This window comes from Colossoma macropomum, unplaced genomic scaffold (genome assembly GCF_904425465.1).
Source record: "Colossoma macropomum unplaced genomic scaffold, Colossoma_macropomum, whole genome shotgun sequence".
In the NCBI taxonomy this organism is placed as follows: Eukaryota; Metazoa; Chordata; class Actinopteri; order Characiformes; family Serrasalmidae; genus Colossoma; species Colossoma macropomum.
In genome coordinates, this window is record NW_023494795.1 from 25475567 (window position 1) to 25488314 (window position 12748).

Sequence of the window (12748 nt, forward strand, 5' to 3'; positions counted from 1 at the left end):
TGAAAGGTGTTAATGTCCATGTCTAAAGTTTTACATTTCCTTTTGTGTGTGTTCTCCAAGCTTGCTTAAAGAGAACTGTAGGACATTTTTTAAATCAATCCATTCATATGGCTAAAATTTGAGTTTTATTCATGTATCATTTGGTCACATACAGATTTTTAACAAACTAGAAAACCCACATTTGTTTGTGAATGAAAGTATGCAAATTAAATGTAAAAAATGGGTCAAATGGGTTCTGTTAGATGTCCATCTAAGGTATACATATGCAAAATCACTTCAGGCCAATAATAATATTAATCTGCATCATTTTCTGTTTGATTTACTAAATTTAGTTGGACATGAGTGGGTTGCCAGCGGCATCTGTGTTAGACACGTTGGGCCTCATTCACCAATATCTTCCTAAATTACTTCGTAAATTTGTTGCTGAGAAAGGCTCTTAGAAAAGTCTACGTCAGATTCACGACGTGTTCTTAAACCACAGAATTGTTTGCACTTTTGTGCTCTTGAGTGTGGGTATATTCTGTTCTTACCCAAGAACAAATATTCATGAAAACTGCATAAAAGCATTTTAAGAAGAAATTTCTCCTTTGGTGAATGAGGCCCAATGATATTCTGGGATTTTGTGATGAGCAGCATCATGTATGTAGAAATTTTATGTACTTGCAAGTGTAAGTGATTAATTTTAAACTTGCCTTTAATATTTAGTTGCCTAAACAGCCTGAACACATCACTACCAGCAGTAGCCACTAGATGACATGAAGGCACCAGATTTTTTTTTTCTTTTTTTGGTGAACACCACACCAAAAATACAAGATTCACTCCAATCTTAAATGACTAACTGCATGATACTAGGGTCCTTAAGTCAATCTTGATGTGAAAAAAAAAAACAAACAGAAAAATCAGTCATGGCAACCAAGGCACTTCAAAAGAAAGCTTTAATTAGAAATAGTTATATACACACACTGTAGAATTAAATTAAACTTTATACAAATATTAAAATACTATCTTCACACCCACTGCAATGTACAGAGGAGAAAAAACAAAACAGCTGAAAAGGGGAAAATGAGATGGCAAACACCATTCAATGGTGCTGAGGGACAAAACAAGGACTTCTCTTTATAAAGTACAGCAGTTGCAAAAACAGAAATTAGAACTTAGATGCTGTGATGTAGATATTACAGCTATTACAGTCACAAAGAAAAGCTTTAGGGGAGAAAGAATGGACATTCTTGTTGTCATGTCCTGTGAAAATAAAGAGAACCCTATACCTCTGAAAACCCACAAAACAGTGTTTATGCATAGAAAATAAAAAGTAAGGCCATAAGGAAACTGAAGACATTATCAATACTGTGAAGCACGTGAGACGGAAGAAACATGATTACAAGATTATGAAATGTAATTTATGAAAAGTCTTAAGGCGACAGCTCTGTTTTGTCTTCAGTTAGACATTTTGACAAAAAACAGCAAATATGTTTAAAAGAAAAGAGCCAGGAAACTGGAGGATGTCCATTCACACTTCACACAAACTGTTGCCCTTCTGAAACCAGGTAAAACTGAAAGAAAATATTAGGACGCATGATTTCAGACAAGTTCATCACCCGTGAATCATATGGTAATCCACATGGTGTGGATCAGTGGTAAATGGTCACAAAGAAACAAGGGGACACTGTTATTGATGTGAAGAACTTATGAAGCATCAAAAGCTATTTGACTGCTAATGGCACCCCCTTGTGGAGAATCTTCAGGTTGCTAAATGTGAGTGAATTACAAGCAAGCTCCATGAGGTGCTTTGTATACACTACACTGTAAATCCAAAGGTTTAGATTTTAATCATGACATGGAAATCATAATGTACTTTCTGAGTGAAACACTGCATCAGTGAGGGTCTCTGAGCTAGATGAGAGTTTCCTCTCAATGATGGGGGAGGGTGGTAGAAGAAAAAGATGAAACATGATATTATTGGTTATATTATTTTTCCCACCCCGCTGCTGCATGGTGACAATCAAAAATCAGAAGTCGTTTTAGAGGCAGGCAAGTGTAATTCAATTATAATGTAAGGATACAGGAAAGCAAAATAAACATAAGTAAAATGACAAGAAGACCAAGACCAGTACATCCATTTTTTCAGACTTCAGGCTGAAATGCTGAATGTTGTGTGCCAGACTGCCAATTTATAAGGTACAAATTTGTTAGGACAACATTGAATAATTTAAGATATAATTAAAAATGCATCTCTAGTTATATAAAAATTGCACTCAAATGGCAATTTTAATATAAAAACAATTAATCATCATTAAACAAACTGGGGAAGGCTTGACTGGGTCAATTTTCCCCCGACATGGATTAATCCTAGTTGTGGACATAATTAATGAGTCAATGGTGATTCATAACTGGAACTTCTTTTTACTCTAGCCTTAAACTTAATCTGGGTTCAGGAAGCTGCCCCAGGTGTTTATTCTCTTCTTCAACAATGATGTTAACATGGTGTTATAAAAAACATTTGGATTTACAGTGTACAGTTTGAGGGTGGGATACAAAACCTGCCTGCAAGACAGATGCAGCTCTGCTCTATATTTTTTCTTCAGGATTCTGGGTCCAGATGACCTAGTCTTGCTAGATTTAGTATTGTGAAGGTGCAATCGTGTTTAATTTAATTCCCTAAGTTTAATTTAATTCCCTAAATCAGACAGAAATGAAATATTCAAAAAACACTTAAAAGCAAACAAACTAAAGACATCTTGGTTTGAGGACACCCATTCCAAAAACAGACGGTAAAAAATAAATGTCCTATGTTGAGTTAATAGGAAAATGGAAATAAGACTAGTCACTTTGGAGCGCCCTTCAACAACAACAGTCCAACCGGTAGGATGAAGCTAAATACAAACAAAAAAGGCAAGCGTGTTTTGGAATACAGTACTATGTAAACCAGTTCATCCCTGTGTCTTACCATTGAGCGTGGAGATGACGTGTGTTGTCATGCGTTTTCTGTGGTGTGCGCAAATTTTTTCTTTTTGGGGTGGAGGTGGGTTGAGATGAAAAAGATGCAAATAACATGCAGCATTTTAAAAATGATAAGGGTCTGATCTAGCATATCTTTGCGAAACAAACCCCTTCGTAAGAGGTCACAGTCAGTAATGGAACAAAGCTCCATTCACCACCTCTTACATAGCATAGAAATTGAATGCATTCATAATTAGCAATTCCTTACGACTGTGACAAGGTAAGCCTTTGTGAGTGCAACTGCTTATTAGTACACCATTGGGAAAAGGTGTAGTTTACAACTGAGTTATGTTATTCAGCTCATATTATGTATGCAATATACATAATCCTAGGTTTTATATAGCATCTCTGCAACAATTTGAGGGAGCATATCTGGGCACCCCTGTACATGACCAGTAAATCACAGCTCAAATACCAGGGCCAGAGAGTGTACAGTCAAAGGGCAACTGACAGGCATTTGGTTATTCCTGCATTCTGTAGGGCAGCAGTGGGGGAAGGGTTTGGTAAAAAGCTTAAAGAGCCACAGTCCTGGTCATCATCCACAGAGAGGAGGACACTGCATGTGCTCTCAGGCCTCCTTCAGCAATGGTATATCTGTTTAACAAAAGGAAAAAAACACATTGTGTTAGACAGGTCAAACTAAGCATTACAGGAATAGTTAAAAAAAAATTGACTCCAAGCCAAGATACATTTTATGTCTGAAGTTTGCCAAAGTTAGTTTTATACACCCCTATTATACAGCTAACATAGCTAACAGGTAACAGAAGCTTTTAATGTTTAATTAGCATTGTGCAAACAGCATGCTTAAAGGGGAATGCCACTGATTTTTAAAAAAAAACCTGTGCATAATTCATTTACTGTAGATGAATCATTGTAGAGAAACATACCAACTTATGTTAATTCTGACTTAGCAAGTTTAATATGAAACCACTCTGAATGACTTAATATAGATCTTAATATAATTAGGCAAAAACTTTGAAAAATTGGTGGAATTCCACTTTAAACCATCAAACACTTGTCTCAAATTGCCTTGAGTTGTTAAACCTGAAATCAATTTTTTTTTTGTCTCTGGTCACATTGAGCATGATTTATTGTATCATATATCATATAAAGAACTAAATTCTTGTTTTCCTATAATCATTGTTTAAAACATGGTAATTTCTGAAATGAAAACGTCTTCTCATTTTTGGTTACATCACCGTGCACCAGCTGGCAGGGAACAATAATACAGTCCCAGGTCATTTGGATAGCCCCAGATTGAATGTTCAATTTTTAACAAACTATATGGTGAAACTCAATTAATTTTCAGCAGTTTTAGGTTTAGGACCAAGGTTAGGGTTAGATTTTGAATTGAAGTTAAGGTTAGAGCGTGATGATGATTTATAGATGTCTAAATTATCAACAAACCATCTGGTGAAACTCAGCTGATTCTTAAGAAGATTAGAATTAGGACCAGGATTTAGGTTTAGGACCAGAATGAGGGTTAGGTTAAGGTTTTGGGTCAAGTTTAAAAAGTTCAGGTTAGGCCCAGGTTTAGGGTTAGAGAAAATTAAGGTGATAAGCATCTGGAAAGCATCTACAGGCGACAATCCAAATAAAGTGTTACCCATAACATTGACCAATAATTTCAGGTTTTAACTCCCCATCCCGCTACTCCAATCGAGGAGAAATGGTCAGATAGCTCAGAGATCCTTAATACTGTCTTTACTCAGAAATACATCTTGGTATGTAAGGAAAAAATATGCTGCGACTGCCAATTCACATCAATTTTAAGTAATCATAAATCTTTAAAAGTATGCTACATAGCTTAAACTTGATGCAGTTTGACGCAAGTGTATGATGATACAGAGATGCAGATGATGTTTGCACAACGCTAACTGGTGAAGTATAAGCTTCCATTACTTGTTAGCTGGATTAGCTTTGTAGCTCAAGTGTAAAACTAAGACAGCAGACTTTAAATACTAAATACATCTTGGATAACATCTTTGGTAGAGTGCGATAACTATGTACAATTTTTCCCAAACTGTTCCTTTAAAGCATGTTTACCATCGCCATAGTCCTCAGTGGATGTGAGGGAGAGCAGGCTGTGCTGGTCGCTGCTTCCGCTGCTCGGCCTGCGGGCTGCAGCTGCTGCGGCCCCGGGCTGCTCAGCGGCCCAGGACGGAGGGGAGGAGGAGGATGGCACCTGGTGAACGAGCACGGTCTCGGCGTGGCGGGAGCGTGCGGAAGAGGAGGACGTGGAGGGCAGACTGTACTCAGCTCGGGACTGATCCAGCGTTGCTGCAGCAGCCTCTGGCTGCGGACCCTCAGAGAGCACAATCTGCACACGGGACTCCAGGGGAGGTGCGGCCGCTCCAGCGCTGCCATACACAGCCTCCTCATAGGAGGGCAGAGACACCTGCACACCCTCGACCACCATGGAGGCAGGCTGGCCAGACACGCCCTGCTCACGTCTGGAGAAAGAGTAAATGGGTTGGGGAGATTATTAATAATTTCTAATAATAATAATAATAATGATGTTAATAATAATAATAATAATAATAATAATATGAAAAACAATAATGAGATCCCTGCTGTGAACACTTTTATGAAACAACACATTATAGAAACAGTGCTGCCATGAGAAAGACAGTACATTTAGTGAAATTTCCACGAGTTGGTCTTATGATTCACTTCATTTCAGCTTACTAAATATCTGGGAACATTTAAACTTTAGTTTTTTTCTGGGTCTGAGGCCATTTTTGTAGAGTTTGGTACCTTTGGTCAAGTGTGAAACCTTTTTGGACCCGAGTGCAGTCCAGAAAACCCTTCTCTGGTCTACCTGAGGACAGGGGCCTGGGGTTCACTTCCGAACTTGTGTGCAATGCTGTTATTTCCTGTGTTTACTTTTTTATACCATAATTTGGTCTAAATATTTTTTTCTCTATAGATAATAAAATCCAAATGAACTGCAATTTAGTTTTATGTAAATTTAGACTAAATGTAGAGTGCTGAGAACACTGAATACAATGCGCTTCTTCTTAGTCACAAACCTATAAAAATCTTCTCAAGCAAGAAAGGCATGTCATTCGCAGGTGTTGGTGCCACACACCCATCAAAAAACGCTGTTAATCAAGATAGTAGTGGGTGACATACCGGTTCATCTGATATTCTTTTGAAGGGATGAGCTTTGTCATACCTTTATACCAGCATGCCAGATAAACACAGTTAACCTATCTTGTATAGGGTTGCAGTCTGAGGTAAGTCAGGCCAGTTTGTTGTCAAAAGAGCAAACATTAGAAAGTAAAGAGTTAATGAGTTGTTCATTTCTGTTTTTACAATTTTAGACTTACTTCAGTTGTTAAACAGACCTTTTATTGAAAGTAAAGAGACATTACAGAACAATACATCATTGTAATTCTACAAAGACAGGTCTGGGTAAGCTTCCAAAATGTTCTTATTTGGGTAAAACTACTCTGACTGCCTCCTCAAATAAGCCCACAATCGAATCTGGGAGCAAGCTCAACCATTTTGGGCCAAGCATGAAAAAAACCCTAAATCACATATTCCAAACAGCTGGAGTATCCCATGCATTTATGTTTTTCTTGCTCAAACACATCTGATTCAACTCATTAGACAACCGGCCGTTCATGACATGAAGGGGGTGTTAAAGCAGAGAAAACACTAAACTGCTGAACCACTGATCTAACTAATGGCTTCATCGGTTGGTCTCCTGAAGAGCTGTGGTGACAGTGGGCACAATGCCTGTTTATCCAGTATAACGGTTAAAATTCTTCAGGTATGAGTTTTGTCAAAACGTACACAAGAAGCCACCTGACTTGGTCAGCTGCATCAGATGAGGCCACGGCTGGAGGCTTGCGCACGAAACAAGCCGACCAGCTGGTACAGATAGGACGAAAAACTGTAATATTTTCCAATTTCCAATAGTGTCTAACGGTCAGAGGCACGGGTGTGTGGGACGCACATATGAGACAAAATGACTTCAATTAGCAAAAAATTCAAATTCAATGAAACTGAAAGATGGCTTCTTATTCGAAATTTCCCTTCCACTATAAATGGTGCAGCAGTTACATTCAGCTGCCTCTACAGCTGAAAAAAGACATGCTATGGCATGCTGAGAGTATGCTCTGTATAAAGCAGACAGTGTCTGACCTGCTGTGATGGAAGGACTTGAGTTTGGGCTGCAGCAGGACAAAGAGGACCACCAACAGGAGGATGAGGGCCACTGAACTAGCAGTGGAAGCCACAATAGAGAGAGCCGGCATACCCAGTGGAGAGCGTTCCTCTTTTCCTGTGAATAACACATACAGCAACATATGAGACGCACATGCATCTAGAGCAAAACGCAGCTGGACAGGAGGCCACAATCAGCACGTACAGCGCATAAGTAACCAAAGTTTTACTGTATTGGCTGCACATACTAGCAAGCCAGATTAGAAATGAAGAAATGACTGACATTTAGGTAGAAAATGTAAACTTCTATGAAATTTGCATCTGGTTAAGTAAACTGTACAGGAATCACAGCACTTTTTTTATACACAATCCCCCAGGATTTCACTAACTGTATACAGGCTCACTAGTTGTCAACACTTTGACCTTCAGTCATTCTTTCAGTTCAAATCCAATGTGCTGGAATAAAAAACTGGAAAGCAAAATTATGCCTCATGATTTAAGTATTACCATACATTAAAATTACAAATATTCAGAAAAAATGAATGAACAGTTATGTCTAAAGCAATCACAAAATTAATGATGAATTCATTTTCACTAATAATTGTATACATGTTCTAAAAGCATTGTAGTGAAACAGTAACAGCATTTTGAACACGGACTGAACTGTTAATAACCCTTTTCTCAACAACAAAATGAAGATTATAGGTATCTAAACAGGTTTTCACTATATTTCACAGTCTTTCAAGACCACTGCACTTTTTAGCTATGAAAAACCATAGTAGTGATAGCAGTGTGATAACTGACTATTGTATCATTTTGATAATTGATTATTTATATTGACTATTATGCTATAAATCACATCCAAGTGAATTGCCAAGTGGCACAGCAGTATACTCTACCTTGTCCAAGGTGACAGACAATAGGCGTGGCTGAGTCCCAGTCCCCGTTCCTGCAGGTGTGGTACCTGTAGCCTTTCAGTGTGTAGCCCTCGTCACAGAAGTACTCGATTACTGTCCCTTCAATCAGTTTGGGGCAGGGCGTAGGGTGGCACACATAGCCCCCATTCTCTGGCTCACTGGGTGGACGACAAACTGGACAAACAGAGAATGTTCCCTTCATAAATTTAGTGACTCAGGATAGTTAATGCTGTTCTGATTAAAAAATGAATATAGTATGTGAAAATAATGCAAATGTTAATACCCTCAACCAGTTCCAAACTTAAATCCTCACCGTCATTTTTGAGGCAGTGTGGAGGGCTGGGAGACCAATGGCCTGGAGCGATGCATGTGATGATGCCCTCACCACTCAGGGTGTATCCTGAATCACAGCTGTACTGCAGCACTGTGCCGATGGGTAGGAAGCCTCGGTTGGTCTCTGTAAGGTTCCCACGGCCATGTTGCACAGTTGAGGGTCTGGAGCAGCCTACAGGGACATAAGAGAAGAGGCACGAGTTACCCAATACCTGATACAAGTACAGATATCAATGCATTCCTATTCTATACTACAAGAAGAAGAAAGAAAGAAAGAAACTCTTTCATTGCCAGGGCTATACAAAGAAGTTTTCAGATACCGGCTGAATGTCAACACTGCCACAATTAATAATAGAGTACATAATTTATACCACAAACAAGGCAATTGCTTTTAACTCTTTTTAAAGCTCTTTTTACTTGAACTTGCTCAGGAGGTTTGCAAAACAGCTTTCCACTGATATCACTTAGAATCTGTAGAAAAAGAGGCTAGAAAGTGGCAAAGCTTTTTTTTGTCCTTGTCTTAAAGTGGAAAGAACATTCATGAAAATATGGCAAAAGCCTGGGGAAAAACAGCTCCTGTTCAGACAGACTTAACTGATACCTTTCTTTATCTCTCCTAAACTGGACTGGGGCAAATGATTATGCTGGCCTGGGAGCTTCACTCTCCTTCTTTTTTGCTATGATTGAATTAAAGAATACTTTAATTAGTTTTTAATCTACTCTCTGCTGTACCTGGAGCATATGGTTGATTATCATAGACAATACTTTGATGCTTCTCCCTTTACTTAGAAAAGAAGGGAAAATCCATGCTGTTTTGTATATGCATGGTGGAAGGCAGTGGGCAAGGGCTTCAGCCCTATATTTTACCAGGTTCAGATAAATGTGTCAAAATTATTACCCATGGAAATCAACCACATGCTCCAGATTCAGCAGTCAGAGATTAGGTTAGGTATTTCCTTAAGGCTCTTGGCCACCAGTAAGTTTGGTTTCAGCCAGCCTGTGCTCAGCTGACTGAATAATCATATAATGTTCTGAATGAACAATGGTCAAAAAGCACCAACATCTGACAGAGAAGAAGCTTAGATGTGTCTGTGGTTAGGGTGCTAATGCTACACCCACTACCATTATTAAGACTACGTTAATATTGTCAAAACACACCCAGAAACAAATGCAGGAGACGTTACAAATGTGCTAAAGGTTTAACAAAACAGGAACTTGAAGCTTTTCCTCATTTCTTTGTCGTCACATTCCAGAAATCACTGAACTGAAAGAACAGACGAGGAAGAACTACAGAACTGCGGAAAAGGACAAATTTAAGAACACTGCCGAAACATGCCTGGACAGGCCGAGCAGGCCCTTCATCACAACTAAAATCAGTTTCTGGCGAGGCAAAAATTTATTTATTTATTAAATAAATAAATAAATAATAAGCAGTGAACGGCATGCATGCTAATTAGGACGGGCTGGCCAGAAGACAAACAAAGATGAAAACTGCGGGTCATCATGTTTTGCCACTATGTACAGCCCTACATTACAACATCCTAAATAAACCAGTTTGACCTGTACTGTCTTCACTTGAAACGAGAGGGTAAGAAGGAGTTTCAGTGGAAAATTTTTACAAGCTATTTTTATACCATTTATCTTTGTGTTTTGTTGCTTGTAAAGCCCATATATCCCGTATCACATGCAATTATTAAATTCCATCACCAGCACAAGTAACATAATAAAGTACTGATTTGCCAAAACAGCTATTGGATAATACTCCAAAATAATACTGGGCTGCTGTGAGGAGAGGTTTGCAAATGGCTAAACGAACACACTGGCATACATAAAATCAAAATACTTACTTTATTAATATTATTCATATTTACAGTGATATTAGTATTTTCCTAAGCAGATAAAGGCTTAATGCCCAGATAAATTGTTCATTTTTTTTCTTTTTTTCAGATGACTTTTTTTGTACAGTACTGTACACACACACACACACACACACACACACATACATACATATATGTACACACACACACACACACACACACACATACATACATATATGTACACACACACACACACACACACACACACACACACACACACACATACATACATATATGTACACACACACACACACACACACACACACACACACACACACACATACATATATGTACACACACACACACACACACACACACACACTGTATAGCACACACACATGCTGAGCACTTTATTTGGAACACTTCCTTGTATGAACACTCATCGCCCATTTTATCAGCTCCACTTACCATACAGGAGCACTTTGAGTTCTACAATTATGGACTGTAGTCCATCTGTTTCTCTGCATAAATTGTTAGCTCCATTTCACCCTGTTCTTCAATGGTCTGAAGCCCCACAGGACCACCACAGAGTAGATATTAGAGTTGGCATTATTTGGGTGGTGGATTATTTACAGCACTGCAGTGTGACTGACTGTGTGTTAGAGGATGTTGCGCTGGTATGAGTTAATCAGACACTGGACTTTTTAAACACCGTGTCCACGCTCTGTCCTGTCTATTAGACACACCTACTTTGTCAGTCCACCTTGTAGATGTAAAGACAGAGACAGCAGCTCACCTGTTGCTGCATAGCTTGTGTTGGTCAACCTAAAGTCCTTTGTCAGTGGTCACAGGACGCTGCCTATGGGACGCTGCTGGCTAGATATTTTTGGTTAGTGGTCTACTCTCAGTCCAGCAGTGGCACTGTGGCGTTTAAAAACTCCAGCAGTACTGCTGTGTCTGATCCACACCACCACCACCACTTCAGTGATGAGAATGATCCACCCCCCAAATAATACCTGCTCTGTGGTGGTCCTGTGGGGGTCCTATCTCTTGAACAACAGGGTAAAAGGGGGCTAACAAAAAATGCAGAGAAACAGACAGACTACAGTCTGTAATTGTAGAAGTAGAGCTGATAAAAAAATGAGTATAGAAACTATAAAGTTCCTAATAAAGTGCCTATCTATGTGTGCGTGTGTGTGTGTGTGTATATACACACACAGACAAATGGATAATTACAACATTGTATTTACAAGTTAATAGCTTGTGAACATTAGCGCATATATAGCTATTTCGTGCACTGGTGGTACTATTTCCACCCCGACTGTTTTTGCTCCTCTCCCCATACATTTTATGGTAGGAGTGCTGTGCTGCTGTAGCATCAGTATTTCACTGTGTATGAATGCTCACAGTATTCTGAATACATATAAAAACAAGACTTGAATAGTTGGAGATATGGGCAGCAGGTAACTCATTAGCCAGAGGAAATAATGACAGGGCCCGGCATGGTCTTCCCCCATCTGTCCACAACACTGAGAGGAAAAAAGGAGGATTTAGTGCAGACTGAAATTCTAATTATCCTTCATTACAAACAGCTACGGGGTAAAGCTGATCACATTATGCTGATCACTTCAGTCTGCAGCAGCTTAGTGGGGCCAAACGCCGCCCTGCAGGCTTGGATTAAGGCCTACTCCACAGACAGCACAACACTGACTGGCTCTGGGAAATATGTTTTCTTACTGAGCATCGTTGTTATTTGGCAGCATGTGTGTTTGTTTGTTTTATTGCACCCCCTCCTCCCGGGCCTAATCCTAGGATGGGGGGGGGGGTTGTCCCTTCTAGACAGAGTGCGAGTGAAAGGGAGGGGGTGTATCTCTCTTCTCGATGGTAAAGCCTGCACTGTTTACTCCAACTATAATACACGCTCTGTCTGTTAAACTCACAGGCTTTTACATAACAAAAGGATTTGAACGTGTGGGCTGCTGGAGCTGCCTGCTGAGAGAGATTTGGAGCCTAAATATGTTTGTGTGTTCAGGAAGCACAAACACGCCACGGCTTCAGTGACACCAACACCCATCGTGATACAACAGGTCTCAAATGACTCTCAGAGGGTAAAGAACAGAGTGGGGGAGAGGGGAGAGAGGAGGAGAGAGAGAAAAAAAAAAAGTGAGAGAGAAAGACAGAGAATGAAGGAGACAAATATTATTTATTTATATATATATATATATATATATATATATATATATATATATATATATATATATATATATATATACATACATACATACATACACACACACATATATGTGTGTGCGTAAACGAGAGACAGTGCCGTATTTGTGTTTCAGTGGGAGAGCCGCTCCTCCTGTCTAAAGTTTCTGTATGTCTGAGACAGCTTTCATACGGCTTTAGGCAGAACAGCTGAGTCACAACATGCACGAGAGTGAGTGAGTGAGTGAAAAAAATATTATAAGGTAATATCTATTAAGGAGAGCTGAGAGAGAGTGTGTG

At 39.3% G+C, this 12748-nt stretch overlaps 1 protein-coding gene across 3 annotated transcripts in view; it reads right to left on the reverse strand.

Moving 5' to 3' along the window:
* Window positions 1-917: 917 nt before the first annotated feature.
* Window positions 918-12748, reverse strand: part of susd6 (sushi domain containing 6) — a 38534-nt gene continuing 26703 nt past the window's right edge. For all 3 annotated transcript variants that reach the window (XM_036581998.1, XM_036582000.1, XM_036581999.1), the window contains exons 3-7: window positions 8404-8595; window positions 8073-8264; window positions 7153-7291; window positions 5047-5453; window positions 918-3594 (exon numbers count right to left, since the gene is read on the reverse strand). In XM_036581998.1, the coding sequence (XP_036437891.1) occupies window positions 3569-3594; window positions 5047-5453; window positions 7153-7291; window positions 8073-8264; window positions 8404-8595 (956 nt within the window). In that variant the 3' untranslated portion in view covers window positions 918-3568. The remainder of the gene's footprint in view (window positions 3595-5046; window positions 5454-7152; window positions 7292-8072; window positions 8265-8403; window positions 8596-12748) is intronic.